Source organism: Diabrotica undecimpunctata, chromosome 9 (assembly GCF_040954645.1).
Source record: "Diabrotica undecimpunctata isolate CICGRU chromosome 9, icDiaUnde3, whole genome shotgun sequence".
Lineage (NCBI taxonomy): Eukaryota > Metazoa > Arthropoda > Insecta > Coleoptera > Chrysomelidae > Diabrotica > Diabrotica undecimpunctata.
The window spans coordinates 1302860-1320227 of record NC_092811.1 but is presented as its reverse complement, the minus strand read 5'-3'; the positions used below and the strand labels follow the sequence as shown (position 1 = coordinate 1320227).

At 32.2% G+C, this 17368-nt stretch overlaps 1 protein-coding gene across 2 annotated transcripts in view; it reads right to left on the bottom strand.

Annotated features, from left to right (window-relative positions):
• Nucleotides 1–2132: 2132 nt before the first annotated feature.
• The window catches only part of LOC140449368 (tyrosine-protein kinase-like otk), a 296812-nt gene continuing 281576 nt past the window's right edge, over nt 2133–17368 (bottom strand). Inside the window, exons 11-18 of one of the 2 annotated variants that reach the window (XM_072542521.1) lie at nt 11966–12235; nt 11620–11895; nt 9664–9813; nt 9353–9580; nt 8965–9248; nt 8054–8299; nt 7753–7974; nt 2133–7548 (exon numbers count right to left, since the gene is read on the bottom strand). In XM_072542521.1, the coding sequence (XP_072398622.1) occupies nt 7462–7548; nt 7753–7974; nt 8054–8299; nt 8965–9248; nt 9353–9580; nt 9664–9813; nt 11620–11895; nt 11966–12235 (1763 nt within the window). In that variant the 3' untranslated portion in view covers nt 2133–7461. Of the gene's footprint in view, nt 7549–7752; nt 7975–8053; nt 8300–8964; nt 9249–9352; nt 9593–9663; nt 9814–11619; nt 11896–11965; nt 12236–17368 lie in introns of both variants that reach the window. The other variant, XM_072542520.1, reaches the window with a different exon arrangement.

The following is a 17368-nucleotide window of genomic DNA, read 5'->3' as shown; positions in this document are numbered from 1 at the left end:
TTATCAAAGTGGCCTATACAATACAAGATACAAAAACTCTTGGTAAAGAAGGTCATGGATCATGTGATTTTCAGGTAAAAGTGTACAGAACGTTCAGGTTAAGTAACCTACAAATGGAACGTCAAATTTGCGGTACTGCCATGTCCTTATTATGTATTTATGTTTTATGCCTTGAATATGCTTTGAAACAATACATTTTTATTATATTATTTTATGAAATCTGGTATTTTTAATTTTTTTTTTAAACTTGTATAAAACACGAGCCAATGAATATTCATTTCTTTCGATATTAGTTACAGTTAGTTATTAGAAAAAAATTTTACAATTGCCCTTTGGTAAACTAGCGGATAAATTTGGCAATAGTGTCAAAACCTTCAAAACACTAGTTGCCAGATTGGAACAGATTTCAATTTTATGACTATTTTCTTATCATTTTGGGATGAAATGGTACCTGAATACCGTTTTGATAATGTATTAGTTAGTTACTGGAACTTGTTAAGATCGTCACTACATTTAAATTGTGCGAATTTGTGTGTTCGGTAAAAAAATTTCAATTTAAAATAATGCATAAAATTAATTAGTATTATTAGGTATTATATAGCATGCTCTTTCCTTATTTATTAAAATGACATGGCAACACTGTCAAATACAAAACTTTCCTTCATTTGTAGCTAACTTCACCGGCACTTTCTATATACTTTTGCCAAAAACGATAAAAAAGTTCATGGATCCTATGATTTTCGAGTAAAATCATATAGGACGTTCTGATTAACTTAGCTACAAATGAAAATTATAATTTCCCTTTGATAAATTAGCGGATAAATTTGGCAATACTGTCAAAACCTTCAAAACACTAGTTGCCAGATTAAAACATGTTCAGCCAGATTTCAATTTTATGACTATTTTCTATCATTTTGGCATTTGGGATGAAATGGGAACTTCCCCCACAATCTAGTGGATGGGATCGCAAGCTCAATGGAAAATGTTTAATTTCTCAACCACAAGTGTAAAAAAAATTATATAATAGCTACGAGAAAGGAACGGATCAACCAGACAGGTTCATAGGAAAATATGCCACTTAAATTAGAGTTAGCTAAGAAGTAGGGAGTAGAGTAGGGACGTTTTTCACATTTGATACCAGTGAATAGATTCTAACCCGATGGAAGATAGCCTCAAATTAGCTGCCAATTAAGTTCCAAAGAACGAAATATTGTGTTGGCATGTCCTTATAATGTATATGTTATAAATATGCTTCAAATACAAAAAGATAAAGCTTTTAGAATGTACATTATGTAAGAGCAAATGGTAAAAGTCTGGAAATAGTATTACACCTGCAAATTTAAATTAAAACAGACACAGACAGTGTTAAAAATCCGCCATATTGTTAAAAATTATGTATAACAAATTAAAAATTAATAAAATAAGCATACCTTTCATGATATTGTTTATAATCCAAAGCTGTATTAAGAAATATTACGCCGAAATCACAATAATTTCGGTTCATCTTTTCACTTATTACTGTAAAAATCTCGAATAAACAATTATAGCTTCACAGCAACCAATATCTAGACGCCATCTTACCTTCTTTTCTTGTTCTCGTAGGTTGCTGGTTGGCGGTTGAGCCGGAAATATATGTGAACTTCCGCCTGTCAATCGATCGTCGCGCTTTTTGGGCAAATTGGTAGAAAGTGGAACTAAATTTGGACGTGTCTACTCGGCCTAATCGCCGGCAAAATCAGAAGCTGAAAATTTAATGTTGAAATTTCAGCATTTCTATGAAAATTATAAAACCTTTGGAGTAATAAAAATAGAATCATAATGTAAAGAAAATATTTAGAAAAAATATGGTGTATATTTAGGTGGGATACAAAAATTGCTGCTAAAAGAGAGAAAATGAGGCTGTGGAAAAATTGAGTATTTTAACAAAAATATACGCATAATAGAAGTATAAACGATTGATAACAGTAGAATATAGGAGGAAATTGGAAATAGGAGAAAATAGAGTCTGATAAAGATTTTTGACGATATTAGTTTGCAAAAAATAAATCTATAGTAAGTAGTGTAATTAGACAAATCTAAATAATTATGAAAAATAGTTTAAATGATTGTAAAAAAATGTAGATCACGTTTTATATATTTTTATTTATAATACGTATCACAAAGGATGATTACATATAAAATTGGACAGTACAATAATCATATAAAATCATTATAAAAAGCTACACTGCTAAAATATATGGACAGATCTTATCGTTTTATACAAAAACAGTTTATTTATAAACTTTCGAGTAACATAGGGGTCACATCTTAACTTTCTAACATTTTACTTTAGAATATACATATATATTTATCGAAGATACCATTCTACGGTACATATGGTGCAGTAACAAAAAGACGGGGTGTCGTCTAAACGAGTCTTAGCATCTGCAATGTCCAGAGGTATTTACAATTTTAATAACATCGATCAATAATGGATACGTGTTTCGAGAATTTCAAAACTTTCAAAGAAAGAAGTTATGTGGAATGTTTTTTGTAAAACACACTTTTCATTTAGGTTTGTGTGTGGAAAAAATACTGTCTAAATCCCATAAAAGCATTTACTAATAATTGAAGACATTTTCTGAGACAAGAAAGAAAGTTTTTAAAAATTATAATAGCCCCTAGACATTGCTAATGTGTTTAGTTAGTCTTGTGACCGAAATTTCACGCATTTTAAATGACATTTCTCCTAGTCCCTTTCCTCGTTCATCCTTTTGCCCTTACAGAGACCGAATGACAATAAATTCCGAACATCCAATTAAAAATTCAATCAATCAACTACTTATTCTCTAATAATAAACTTTTGCGAAAGCCTTTTCATTACTTCATGAGCTATAAATTAATTTTAGGCACCATCGAATTGCGTTTTCACGAAGTTTTAGTTTTAACCTCTCATTATAAGACTTTAAAGCTACAAAGGAAGTCTTCTCATAAGTTCTATAAAATCCTTCTTAAAAAAATTGATTGGAGGGTTCCAAGAACGTTTATATTTTGAGTGTTTATTTTCCTTGAAGGAAAAGTGTAACGATCCACTCATAAAAGTATACAGAAAAACGCTCTTTTCTTTGTTTTGCTTTTTTGGATTTCAGTAGAACACCACATTTATAAACGTTCGTTAAAACCGTCCCAACCAGTTAAATCCTTATTCTAAATATATCGGTTGATCAATTTATATTCCAGAGTTCGATATCTTCGTTATAAATAGATGTACAGAAAAAAGTTTTATTAGGAACACCAAACTATGATGGATATTGTGAGCTACTAAATCAATGACACCCCCAAATAAATATATTTGGAGAATATAATTATTATTTTGTATTATTTGAATCAAAGGATGATTAACGTTGGCTGACTGGTATTTTATATACATTCAAGGGGCTCTTTTGTAAACAAAGCCCCTCCCTACATAAATAACTTTGGACATAAGAAATATTAATTTGCAAGGAAACTTCTTAAAACATCACAAAAAAGAATTGTTGGTGTTATACACCAATTGGTATTGTATAATCAAGGGAGCCCCTACATAGATAAAGGTTCTAGAAACATAAATTTAGAGATTGGAATTGTGTATATGTTTAGAGGGGCCCCTTAACAACTAAAGCTCTCAATAAATAAACTAAGACATTAGAAATAATCATTAGAAACAGTAGTTTTTGAATAATCATCGTAGGATTGGTATTTTACCCATTGGTATTGTGAAACCAAGGGAGCCCCTAAATAAATGACGCCCCCAAATAAATATATTTGGAGAACATAATTAATATTTTGTAGTATTTTAATGAAAGGATGATTAACGTTGGCTGACTGGTATTTTACAAACATTCAAGGAGCTATTTAGTAAACAAAGCCCCTACATACATACAAATATGTAGGGGCATACATACAAATGATAATTGTTGGTGTTTTACCAAATGGTTGTATAATCAAGGAAGCCCCTATATAGAAAAAGCTTCTAGATACACAAATTTAGAAATTGGAATTGTGTATATGTTTAGAGGGGCCCCTTAACAACTAAAGCTCTCAATAAATAAATTTAGACAATGGAAATTTTAGAAATTCAGACATTATTGGTGTTAAACCAATCGATAAAGCATACTCAGATATTGGATTGGATATTACAATGCCCAGTGGAGTCCCTAAATAGATAAATGTTGATCAGAATAAATCATTTGTCGCATTAGCTTGTGAAAAATCATCAGCGTTGTACCGATTGTTATTGCAAAACCACAGGAGTCCCTAAATAAACAAAGCTTCCTACATAAATAAATTAAGAGGTACTTTGAGCGCCCCTAAATAAATAATGTATGGGTTTTCAGTTAATTACAGTTCTTCTAATCGTTTCACAAGATTTTCACCAAAGGGAACTACATTTAGGGTGATCCTAACTTTCCAGCACAACACTTTGTATTATTATTCTACCTACAATTCTCCTCTAATACTTTTACTATAGACCTTCTGATACCGAAGATAAAGAACTACTGAGTATAAGTTGCTCACCCTATAAATACTGTGCTTCTAGAAAAATTCATGGACTGCTAAGTGACGAAAAGTTCACAGAAAAGAATTCATAGACCAGGAAGTTCATTGAATCTTAATTTTTCCAAATGGGAATTCATCTGTATATTTTTCTACAGACAGGGTGAATTTTTAGTATGACATAGTGTGTTTTAGTATCGGTCGATAATTCCATTATGGTATACAATATCCAAAAACTTATTTAGAAAAAATGCAGGCAATAATATTCTCCATACTTGGAAAATATGTGGAAGTCTACAGGGTGATTCATAACTAAGTGGTGTAGTAAACATACAATTTTTAAATGGGATTTGATAATACTCAATACTTACTTCTACTTACAAAAATTGAATGCATTATATAATGAATGCTATATAAAAATGAAAGAGTATAAATACAATATTTCTAAAAAATAAAATACAGGGTGATCAATTTAAAAAAATTGAGAAAATCGTAATTTCGTTTTGTAGTTCACCCTGTAAACAAATTTTAGTCAATGATTTCAGTTACAACTTATTTTAAAAACTGAAATATATTGTTTACCTTATTATATAAAATAAATAATTGTTTATGCATAACTTCTTTATATACATGGTGTTAATTCCATAGGGATCTCAAAATAAAAATGGCCATAACTTGTTAAATACTCTGTATAGTTATGCAAAGCCTAATATTATAAGAACAAGAATTATAAGAGGATACAAATATGAAAAAATATATAGGGTAAAAAAATTGTTTGTTTGCTATACCATGTAGTTATTAATCACCCTGTAGAATTCTACATATTTTCCAAGTATGGAGAATATCATTGCTTACATTTTTTCTAAATAAGTTTTTTGGATATCTTGTACCACAATGGAATTGTCAACCAATATCACACTAAAGGCGCACCCTGTATATAAACCTAATTGTTCACTCAAATACTAAGGTATTTTTAATGTAATAGTCCCCTGTATTAACTGAATTATTTGTTGACATATACAAAAGGAAAATTAATTTGTTTGTCCCATGAATTCGTCTGTGAACTATTTTCGTTGAACTCACATTCGATGAACTTTCCTGACACGAAATACACTTACACTTATATAGATACAGAGTAATTCGTGTAATAACTATCTTATCAGCGACTATTTAAAAATCGATAAGTATATAAAATCGAGTATTTTGGCAGTGCTTTGTGGCTCCGAATATCTAATATACAAAATCAATACAAAAGTAAGTTTATATGATATGCTTTACACTTAAATATCTAAATTAAAAAATGATATGTACAAATGTAAATACTAGAAAGTCTTGGACTCTTGTGCTTAAATATATTTTGGTGTAAAAGGTAATAATATTTGAGAGTTTATATTGGGTGCAGGCGGATCCTTGATCAAATTTTCTAAAAACAAGAGCAATTTACAGCAAATTTCTGATAGTAAATATGGATAATTACAGGATATTATATACTATTTCAAATATAGACTTGTTCCATGAATTTTTTTTATTTTCTACGAGCTGAAAGTGAAAACATTTCTACATAGTGAAAAATATTTTCTCCATGTAGAAAATATTAATTGTTTGATATATACAAGAGTGAAACAATTAATGATGCTCTTACACTATACCACTTGCATAGTCTTTTATTAGAGCTTCTAGCATAATCCCATCTTTTTTTTACTTCTCATGAATAATTATGCTTCACTTGTCTGTTTAAGTGAAAATTCCCAGTAGTTCAAATGTAACATTAAATATTTCTCACATTATAAATAAATTCATTGCATCAATGTATTTCACTTACTATCTACACTTAAAAATGGAAGAGGAATATCTCTCTTGCTAAGTACAGCTGCTAAAAATGTTTGATAACAGAAGTCAGTTAATTTATTGGCATTTATTTGAATTAGTATCTGCCAAATACTTATGACATTTAAACTACTGATCTTTTAAATTGCAAGTTATGTGGTTAGGGATGCAAATATGTCTCCACATAAAAAAATTTCATATTATTTACACTTACTAAGGCTAGAAATAAAATCCCTGAGATAAAAGCAGATGTTCAAAATGTTTAAAAAAGTGTTTTAGGAGTTTAGTTAACTTTTATTTGATATTATTGAACTACTGTCATTGTGGTAGGTATTCTAAATTGCAAACTTATTTAGGAGAAGGAGATAAGAATATTTACTGTTAAGAAGCTCTATTTTCAAAGGAAATCACTACTTAAGTCAATAAAACGTTTTATAATGAGGCGGACATTGATTATGTTTAACATATTATCTGAAAATCGCTTTCTATGTTTGTTTTGTGTTAAACAATATAACAACACATTTTTTGAATCGCCATTTAGAGGCATTTATCAATTACAACTGCTTTTACGAACAATATTATTACCTTTTGTCAACCAAGTGCTGTATGTATATATATACCATAATAAAACCTGAAAATTTCTATTTAATAGTTGTATCAACCAAACACAGGATCTTTGTTTACAGTATTAATCAGAAAATAAATAATTAAGACTGGACCATCGAGAAAAATCTTAGATTAGATCTTAAAATTAGAGTATATAAACCAAATTAAATCAAATAAACATCGTAATTAGCAAGGCAATTGCCAAAATTTTAGGTTATGTAATATATTATTGTCTGGACGTGGCTACTGCTCCGATCCGCGTTATTTTTAATACACAGACTACGTCAATTAAATTTTTCTAGATAGTCCTATAATATATGACTTTGAACCGACATTTCTGAGATCAGACTGACAAATAATTCTTTTTTAATATCTCACACCTAAAAATAGAAAAATAAATAAACTTAACGCTAGAGTCAGATAAAGGGTTTCGTTAATATGGAAGCATATGACATGTCGAAGGAAAATGTACGTGTACGAATTTGGTTTCGGTGTCTTAGAGGGTAGGTTTATTTACATGGATTTGAGTACTTCTTCCATTTGTGTGCAGATGTCCGTGAAGGAAGGTCGCTGTTGCGGGTCGACGCTCCAACAAGATTCCTGAAATTTGAAAATCTGCTGTGAAACAAAGTATGTCAAGAGTGTTTAATAAAAAAATTAGAATATTATACACATGCTTGGGGTTCTCCTTAGCAGTTTTGTTTTCTAGAGTCTGGGCTCGTGAATATTTATTTCAGAGCTGATTAGACAATGAATATTAACATCAAATAATCACTATAATTAAAAACAAAGATGACAATTCACCTGCAAAGCGATCAGCTCTTCAGGCGTGGAAGGATGTGGTTTCCACTCGATTTTCTTCTCCTTTAATTTGTTTAGGAAAGTGTTGTCGTTAATTTTGGACTGAGGTAATTCTCCTTGAGCAAATATTTCCCACATTAAGACGCCAAAAGCGTAGACGTCACTCTTCGTTGAGTATTCGTCCTCGTAGACTGCTTCATATGGCAGCCATCTTAGAGGAATAACCTGAAGAGTAAAATATAAATAAATACATTATAATTCACACATACTATGTATTAGAAAATGCTTGTAAACGATATCTTACCTGATTGACATGTTTGCAATATTCCTGACTATAAGGATCTCTAGTTAACCTCGGCAATCCAACTTTAGCTACAAGTAGCGAAGATATCAAACAGTTTCTCGCCGCTAAATCCTTGTGAACTTGTCTATTATTGGCCAAATAGTCCATGCCGCGGGCTAACTGATGCAAAACGGCGACAGCTTGCACGGCCGTTAGAGGTGGAGGACTGCCTGTTTTTGTAGCCACCAGGAATTTCTTCAGATCGCCCTAAAATACATATTTAATGAAGTTGTGTATAGGAAATATATGGAGAGATAAGTTGTAACATTCTAAAACAAGTAAACCGTCTTTTTGGACGCGCAAACGAATTTCTATTGATCATAAACCATTCAATACGACGAGTAATGAAAGTAGATTTCTTTTCTGAAGTTTTCCACCAGGTATGTCAACATAAAACAGTAATTTCATTTGTAGTAGTGCCATCTATGATCCAGATCGAGAACGTCCTAATTTAATCTGCTATACACGATAAAATAAGAGAAAATGATTGGAACAAGGTTTTGTTGAAAATATTCGATGTTTTGTTAATAAAAAAGGTGTTTTGTGCTAAATTCTTGCGAAATTCCCAAAAAAAATCGTTCCTGTACTTCCCATACGACTTACAATTCTAAATAAATGTAGAAAATGTGGTTTTTGTTCAGTCCTAATCGTAAAAGGTTCCAATACTGCACTTAAGGTTTTATATTGATCTCCCTCGCACGTTATTTATCTGTTTTTCGCTTGTTTTAACGAAAATATAAAAGTTATAGTGTTCCTAACCTAACCTAACCTAACTTCAAGCTTAGGGAACTTTGTTGTCAAATTCCGCGTAGCAAATTTTCATAAATCAACTTATATTGTCTGGAAAAATCATTCAATTAATCGTTACTCACCCAATCTGAATGTTCAATAATCATATAATGCGGCTCAGCTTCTCGGCACAGTCCAAACAGCTTCGTAATATTCTCATGGTTGAGTTTATTAAACAAATCGATTTCTCTCTTGAATTCTGCTAAACAATGTTCATCCTTGGTGTTGCCAAGAGCTTTTACCAGTACGTGAACTTCTTTGTCGTCGGCATCTGACGTCGACTGGGAGGTTTTGGAGTTTCGTTTTTCGCTGGCGATGACGCTTTTGGTCGTCTTAGACACAAATACTTCGCCGAACTCTCCACGACCTGCAGAACATAAAATTAGTTGGATAGAAAGTGATTTAGCAAAGAAAATTTTCTAGCACAGTATCTAAAGTACTTTTCCCCTATTCAAAAATCAATTAACTTACCAATTAGCTTGAGTTCTTTCAAATGACTCCTAGATAAAGCTAGTTTGTCATAGAGACTCGACTTTGACTTCTTCGAGTGGTTTGACGATTGGGAATTAGTCGTTTCTGCACCGTCGCTTCTTTGTCCCTCTTTATGGCTATCTATACCGTTGAGTTTGACCTTGGGGGCAGTTGAACTGGTACCGTTGATCGGTTCTTTAAGTTCGGTGTGTTCTAAATCGCCGTTTTCTGCTTTTGGAACTGGAATAAATGTAGGATTATGATCTGAGTATGGGCAATAAGGGTATATACTTGATTAAATTGATACTAACCATCAGCAAGAGGTACTTTCCGTGACTTTCTTCTATATCTGCACCACACCATCAAACCGACCACCAAGATGATGTAGGCTCCGGCCACTGACATAGTTATCAACACTGCCCTTGTGACTGTTGAGTCGCCTGCTTGCATACTATCTAACGCTAAAAAAATTTCTAATTAGTATTGACATGTATTCGTTATTTTTCTAAGTTAATTAATATCGTTGACATTTAAACATTAAAAAAATGCCTATCGATAGACAAAAAGAACCAAATAAAAATATTTGTATAAATAATACAAAATTAAATGACTTTTTATCAAGTGGACAACTGGTTATTGAAAATATTGAATTACAATGATGATTTTATCCTTTTTCTACGCCACTAAAAAAGTAGTTCAAATATTCCACGCGTCAACAAGAAGAAACCTAAGCTGCAAGCTATTTACTTGGTAAATTGTTAATGTGTTCGTTTAGGGACGTTTGGAGATTAATCGTTTACATTAAAACATTAAAAAAAATACCTATCGATAGACAAAAAGAAGAAAGAGCTCAATAAAAGACACATTTGTATAAAATAAATCAAAATTAAATGATATTTTTTTTAAGTGGACAACTGGTTATTGAAAATATTGAAATAGTACTGTTATAATTGATGATTTTGTCCTTTTTCTACGCCACTAAAAGAGTAGTTCAAATATTCCATGAGTCAACAAGGAAGGAACCTAACCTGCAAGCTATTTTACTTAATAAATTGTCAATGTATTCGTTTAGGAACGTTTGTAGATGAATCGTTTACATTAAAACATTAAAAAAATACTTTTCGATAGACAAAAAGAAGAAAGAGCCAAAATAAATACATATTTGTATAAATAAACCAAAATTAAATGATATTTTTATCAAGTGGACAACTGGTTATTGAAAATATTGAAGTAGAACTGTTATAAATGATGATTTTGTCTTTTTTCTACGCCACCAAAAAAAGTAGTTCAAATATTCCACGCGTCAACAAGAAGAAACCAAAGCCGCGTTTACACGATGACAATTGTCATCACGTGGTTGCGGATTGTCGGAGGCCAGTCCAGTTGAACGAGATGTTTATACGGGGCCAACTATTGCCATGGCAGTAGACAGCTAAAACATGACCGACTGCTCGTCATCTGTTGTGTCCGGTGAGGGAACTGGCAAAAAACAAGAGAGCACTATTGGCCTATACCGTTCACACAGTGCCAATTGTCGCTACAATTGAGATTTCGAGTGGTGGGGGGGCTCACTGGGTTCATGCCAGTCAGTTGTCTTCTGACAATTGTCTGAAAAATTGTCATCGTGTAAACGCGGCTTGAGCTGTAAGCTATTTTACTTGGTAAATTGTCAATGTATTCGTTTAGGGAGGTTTTTAGATTAATTGTTTGCATTTAAACATTAAAAAAATACCTATCGATAGACAAAAATTAAAAAGAGTCAAGTAAAATATATATTTGTATAAATAAATCAAAATTAAATGATATTTTTATCAATTGAACAACTGGTTATTGAAAATATGGAAGTAGAACTGTTATAAATATGATGATTTTGTTCTGTTTTTACGCCACTGAATAAGTAGTTCAAATATTTCCGCGTCAACAAGAAGAAACCTAACCTAACTTAACCTAAATATAAAGTAGTTCAAAGGCATAGACATATAATACAAATAGACTGACTGTTGGAATACAGTCCCGTTCCCCCAGTGCGACAGTGAAAAATTACGCAAAGCAGTAATTGCATCTCTTTCTAATTTACCGGGTGTATCGACCACATAATCTTCCTAGTCATTTAGGACACATGGTCGACAAACCCCATTAGAAAGAGATACAGGGACTGCTTTGCGTCAGTCGCACTGGCGAAACAGGCATGTATTGCAACAGTCAGTCTATTTCTATTATATGTCTATGTTCAAAGAATTACTTAATTTAACCTAAAAGGTACTTACAGTGAACGATAAGTTGTACTTCTTTTCTGTTCAAGCCAGCGCTACTCCCAGCTGTACATCCGTACTTGTTTTCGTCGTCTTTGCGAACGTGCTGAATATACAAGGTACCGTTCTTTAATACCTGGAATCTCTCCAAATCGAAATCGTTCATTTTCAAGTTTTTGTCCCACTGGATAGTCGGTTTCGGATCGCCTTCCACCACGCAGTCGATAAAGATCGATTCCCCTTCGACCGCCTCGGTGGGGGACTTCGGCAAAACGCTAAATTTCGGAGCAACTGAAAGAAAAATAAGCAATGTCAAAACGGAAGATTTCCAATATCTTGGAAATTCGTATGGATTACTCACCTACAACATCTATTTGTATGGAAGCGTTGATGATTCCTTGGCTGTTGCTAGCGATGCAATTATACCGGCCTTTATCTTCGCCAAGAACTCCGTTGAAGTGTAGAGTGCCGTTCATGTCGGAAATGTGGCTAGATAGGTTCTCCACCGGGATGCCTTCTTTTTCCCAACGGATAATCGGCGGAGGGGTGCCTTGAGCCTTGCAATGGACCTTAGCAATGCTGCCCAGTTCCATTTTTTTGTTTACCGGAGCAGGTACGAATCTTAATTGTTCTAAAAATAAAGCAAACTAATTAAGAAGTTATTAAAAAAAATCTAAAAACGTTAATCCTACTTGATGATAGATGTAAAAAGAATTGTAAGAAATACGCCGAGAGACCATACGAGGACATCAGAGGCTAGAAGGAAATGTAATGTACAGGATATCAACGAATAATTACACCAAGCAGAATTGCGTATGGAGAGGAAGATGATTCGTTGTACGTTTTCAGACAGAAAAAGAAAACAAGCAAGAAATAACAATAACAAAGTTTTTGAGTTTGCGTACGATCATCATTTGTGCATGAAGATTTCAGCAATTGCCTATTTTTATACTATAAAGTAATTATATCGTGTATACTCCTTGATTTTGATTCAAAATTTCCATTTGTACACACTAATCTATAATCGATTATCAAATTTCAAAACTAAATATTAAAACTTTTGTAATATTGTTTTAATGGATGCAGTTTTATTTCGCTCACAAATATTAGCTATGTGCACGTGTGCTTGGTTGTGTAGTAACTTCCAGTGGAAGTCAAAATTTGACCAACATAACTGTTGTGACCGAGGAGCAGAAAACAAATAGGTTCTAAATTAGCGTTTGGCACTTTATTATTAAATTGTAAAATACATAACTGACTACGATCTAAGCTTCTACATAAGGAGCCAAGCTATCCTCTGATTCTGTCGCTTTGTGGGAACCATTCCTTCTACTTCTGTCATATTTCTTCAAAAAATCAGCATGAACTCTTTCAAAGAAACTATTCCCCTTGCCACATGGTATAACTGTTGCCTGAATAGGTTCTGCTCTTGAGGCACAACAAACTCTGCAATTATTAATAATTTTCTCAATATCCCTATCTAACGATGGCTCCCAAAAATATGCTCGAGCGTTTGACTACATCTTTGAAATTCCCTCATGGGTACTGTGTAACTCATTAAGCAATTGCATTTTTAATTTTATAGGAACCACTACTCGATAGCCCCACATTACTATCCCCTGTTCCACTGTGAATTCATTCCTATGGTTAAAAAACGGCTTTAACAATTCCTCAGAACACTTTTCAGGGAACCCTATCCGAATTAAATTCACTACCTTACCCAATACCGGATCTCTCCGTGTTTGTGCTCTCAACCTTAGTAAGTCTTGTTCATCCATAGACATTTCTTCCTCTTCCACTGGTAAACGGCTTAATGCATCTGCTTTCACATTATCCTTTCCCTTAATATACTTTATAGTATAATCAAAACCAGATAAAAAGATACACCATCTTTGCAAACGTGCTGCTGCCATCTTTGGCAAACTTTTAAACTCTCCAAATAATGTAAATAATGATTTGTGATCCGTTAAAATTTCAAAATGTCTTCCTGCTGAATATTCATATAACTTGTAAGCAGCCCAGTAAATGCATAATGCTTCTTTCTGTACCATACTATAATCTAACTCTGTTTTCGTTAGTAGCTTTGAAATATAACTAATTGGTCTTTCACTACCATCAGACATCACGTGGAAAAGCACTGCTCCTAATCCATATTCACTGCTATCACACACTAGCGTTAATTTTTTAAATGGGTCAAAATGAATTAGAATTCTATCAAGACACTAAATGTCCCTTTGCAGCCTCGAATGCCTCATTGCACTCCTTTGTCCACTTAAATTTTGTATCGATTTTGGTTAATTCATATAAAGGTTTTAAAATTTGTGACAAATTTGGAATAAACCTCGAATAATAATTTGCCATTCCTGCAAAAGCTCTTATCTTTGTAATATTTTTAGGTACTGGAATCTTTACTATTGCTTTCACTTTCTCTTCACTTTTCTTTAACCCGTTTGCTGATAAGATATGCCCTAAATATTTTATACTACTTTGAAAAAAACTACATTTACTACTATTTAATCTAAAACCTGCTTCATCCAATCTTTTTAAAGCTTTGTCAAGCAAATAATCCACTGTCCCTGCACAACCTTCAAAATTCAAAAGCTGGCTTGGTACCATAGGGTAAACGGTTAACTTTAAATATACCATACGGTGTGCTCCACGCAAGAAGTTCTGCTGTCTCTGGTTCCACCTGTAATTGATTTAAAAAATCTAGCATACTGATCTGTTTCTCTTCTTGAAACGCTGCAAATAGATCTTCAAATCTTGGAATGGGGTGGATTTATTGTAACTTTGTAGTTAGCACAAACCCTGACATCTACTCCATTAGCCTTGTACACTGGTACTAACGGCGTTCTCCAGTTTGCATTAGGCAATTGCTGTATCACTTTACTTTCTTTTAATTTCTCAATCTCTTTAACTACTTTTTCCCTAAATACAAACGGTATCGGAACTGGTTTGTAAAATGTCCCTAACTCATTCTTAAATAAATTTGTCTGGATCCTTCAAACTTAAACCAAAATCATACCAAATATCACGGCCGAATAAACATTTTGTAGCCCCCTCAACAATCAAAAAATTGTATTCTTTTTCCCTGTTACTTATTTATCTTATCAAGTAATCTAATTTGTCCTTTTGGAGTAACTACCGAGCCATGATAAACTTTTAACAGAATGGTGGTTGGTTCTATATTGACCTGAAGAAACTTTTCTTTATATATATTATATGGTAAACAAGACAGTCCTGCCCCCGTATCAACCTCAAACGTTATGCGTATAACGATATAAAAATTATATCATTAAGTAATACCTGCATTTTGATTGGCTCTAACAAATCATTTTCTAAACTAAAGCTTTCTCTCCCTAGCTTCCCTCATAGAAGCTTCTTTTGACACAGCAATTTCAAGCAGCTCTTTCAACTTCTTCCTATTGGGGTTTTCTTCGCATAAACGATCTAAAATTGAGCCTTGCCTCATTCCTACAACAAACTTTTCCTGGACTCTATATATCCTCCTGACCTTGTTTCAAAGAATCAAACTTTATTCTTCGTCTATATATAGAAACCCTGGGTTTAAATTGACTAGCCAGTAATCTAATTATTTCATCGTAACTTTTATCTTTTGGCTTTTTTTCAAAATATAGATATCTTCACTTACGAGAGTCAACAATACGGCTAACCTATCAACTTCAATGTAATTCGCGAACACATAATACTGCTCCAATCTTTCTTCGAACACTTCGAAATCATCGCACTGCTTAAAAGCCTGCTAGGGCTGAAATATTCCTCGAATTAACTATCGTCAAATTCGATTTCCTTGGGTTGGGGACATTTTCTCGTGGCCCAGTAATTATAATAAATCTACTGAAACATTAATTAAACATTTTTCTAAAAAATCTACACTTCACATCACTTTTATTCTGTTTCAATATAAATTTTTAACAACAAAAGTTTAATTCATTTTTGTGATATTATCCTACCTGTCATTTCATTTTATTACTATGTACATTTCAGAACAAATAAAATCGAATGATATGATAAAATTATAAATTAATTTTTAATTTTCATCCTATTTTAATGTGCGAAATAACAGCCATCGCATATTGATGAAATTGAAAACTTTAGAGATGTTATCATATTAGTTTTATAAAAATGTGATAGAGATGGGATAACGAGCCACAGTTTTGTCACTGTGACAAACAGAAGTGATTTTTCTATTGGTTAATGGGCTCACGTGAATATACGAGTGCGAGCAGTTTAAATGGATTTTATAACATATATACTTTCATACTTTTTATTCGGGAATCGATAATGTTCATCGATAATCACAAGAGCGAATCAACAGGAGGAACGATTTAACTTATCACACAGCGCCTCTATCATTTCAAAAATTAGCGAAGCCAGTTGAAATAACAAAGAATTAATTTATGATTCAAAATTTGCGTGAATATTTAATCTAATTAGCCGATAACAGGACAGCATAATAAATTAATATTTCATAAACTCTATGGCGGATAAATTGTTATTTTGAACGATTAAAACCATTATTATGATGCATTCGGTTGATGAATCGATAGTGGAGGGTTTTGTGTGCCAGAAATCTATTATACATCCAGTGGTTCAGTTCTAATAGGACTGCATTATGTAGAGATTATAGAATTGGTAATCATACGATAATTTTAATACATGCCTGATGTGTTTTTTATTATTCTGTCATAAAATATTATTTTGTTTGTAATTTGCAGACCACAAAATGCATTTTCTTTGCAAACGAGCCTAAAACTATTAAGGTGAATAATTTAATAGGACTTAGTACTTATAAATGAAGTTTAATTTTATAAAATTTTGTCCTTAAATAATTTTTTGACAGCCCTTCATAATATTCCTTCGTATGACCTTTATAATCCTCCATAAAAACTTGATAAATTTTTGAACTATACTTTTCAAAAATCCTAAAAACGTAGTAAATAAAACGGAAATAAGACTATAGGATGGGGTTTGTAATAGTAGTAGTGACCTTTCACCTTTCCACAGACAAATGAGCTTTCATCGTAAACGGGATGAGTTTCATCCATTCCTGAAGTCCTTACATTCTCTTTTGGTTACTAAAAATACTTTTCTTCTTCGTAGAAATGCATCAGTAGCATTTAAAAATATTCTACAGAAGTTAATTGACATTTATACAAAAACTTTGGAATTCGTCAAGATTGTTGGAAATAAATCAAGAAATCAAGCAAAATCAAGAATATTAAAGAGACAGAGGTTTAAAATAAATCTTAACTTTATCGGAAATATTACATTAGGACTTAGTATTATAAGTCTTAAACGATTTCTTGATAATGCCTTCACAAATTTTGTCTGAGTCCTTTATAATCCATTAAACGTCATTTATAATCAGCTATGTTCATTATAATCCTCTGTAAGTTCTTTATAAATTTTTATACGACCTTTAAAAGGTTCAAAAACCATAAAAACCTACGTAAATGAAAGAGAACTAAGTTATGCTACAGGTTAGTGATCTTAACACAGACAAATGAGCTTTCTGTATAAATGGTGAGTCCATCTTTTCTCCATTACTAACTTGTTCATTAAATATTGAAGAGAAACGATTTCTGAAACTTAATTTTTTTTTCAGAAATACTATATTAGGACTTAATACTTATAAAAAATGAACTTTATTTTATAAAACTATAAGTTTTTACAAGTCATTTATAATTATTTATAAGTTCATTATGATCGTCCATAAATTCTTTATAAATTTGTATAAATC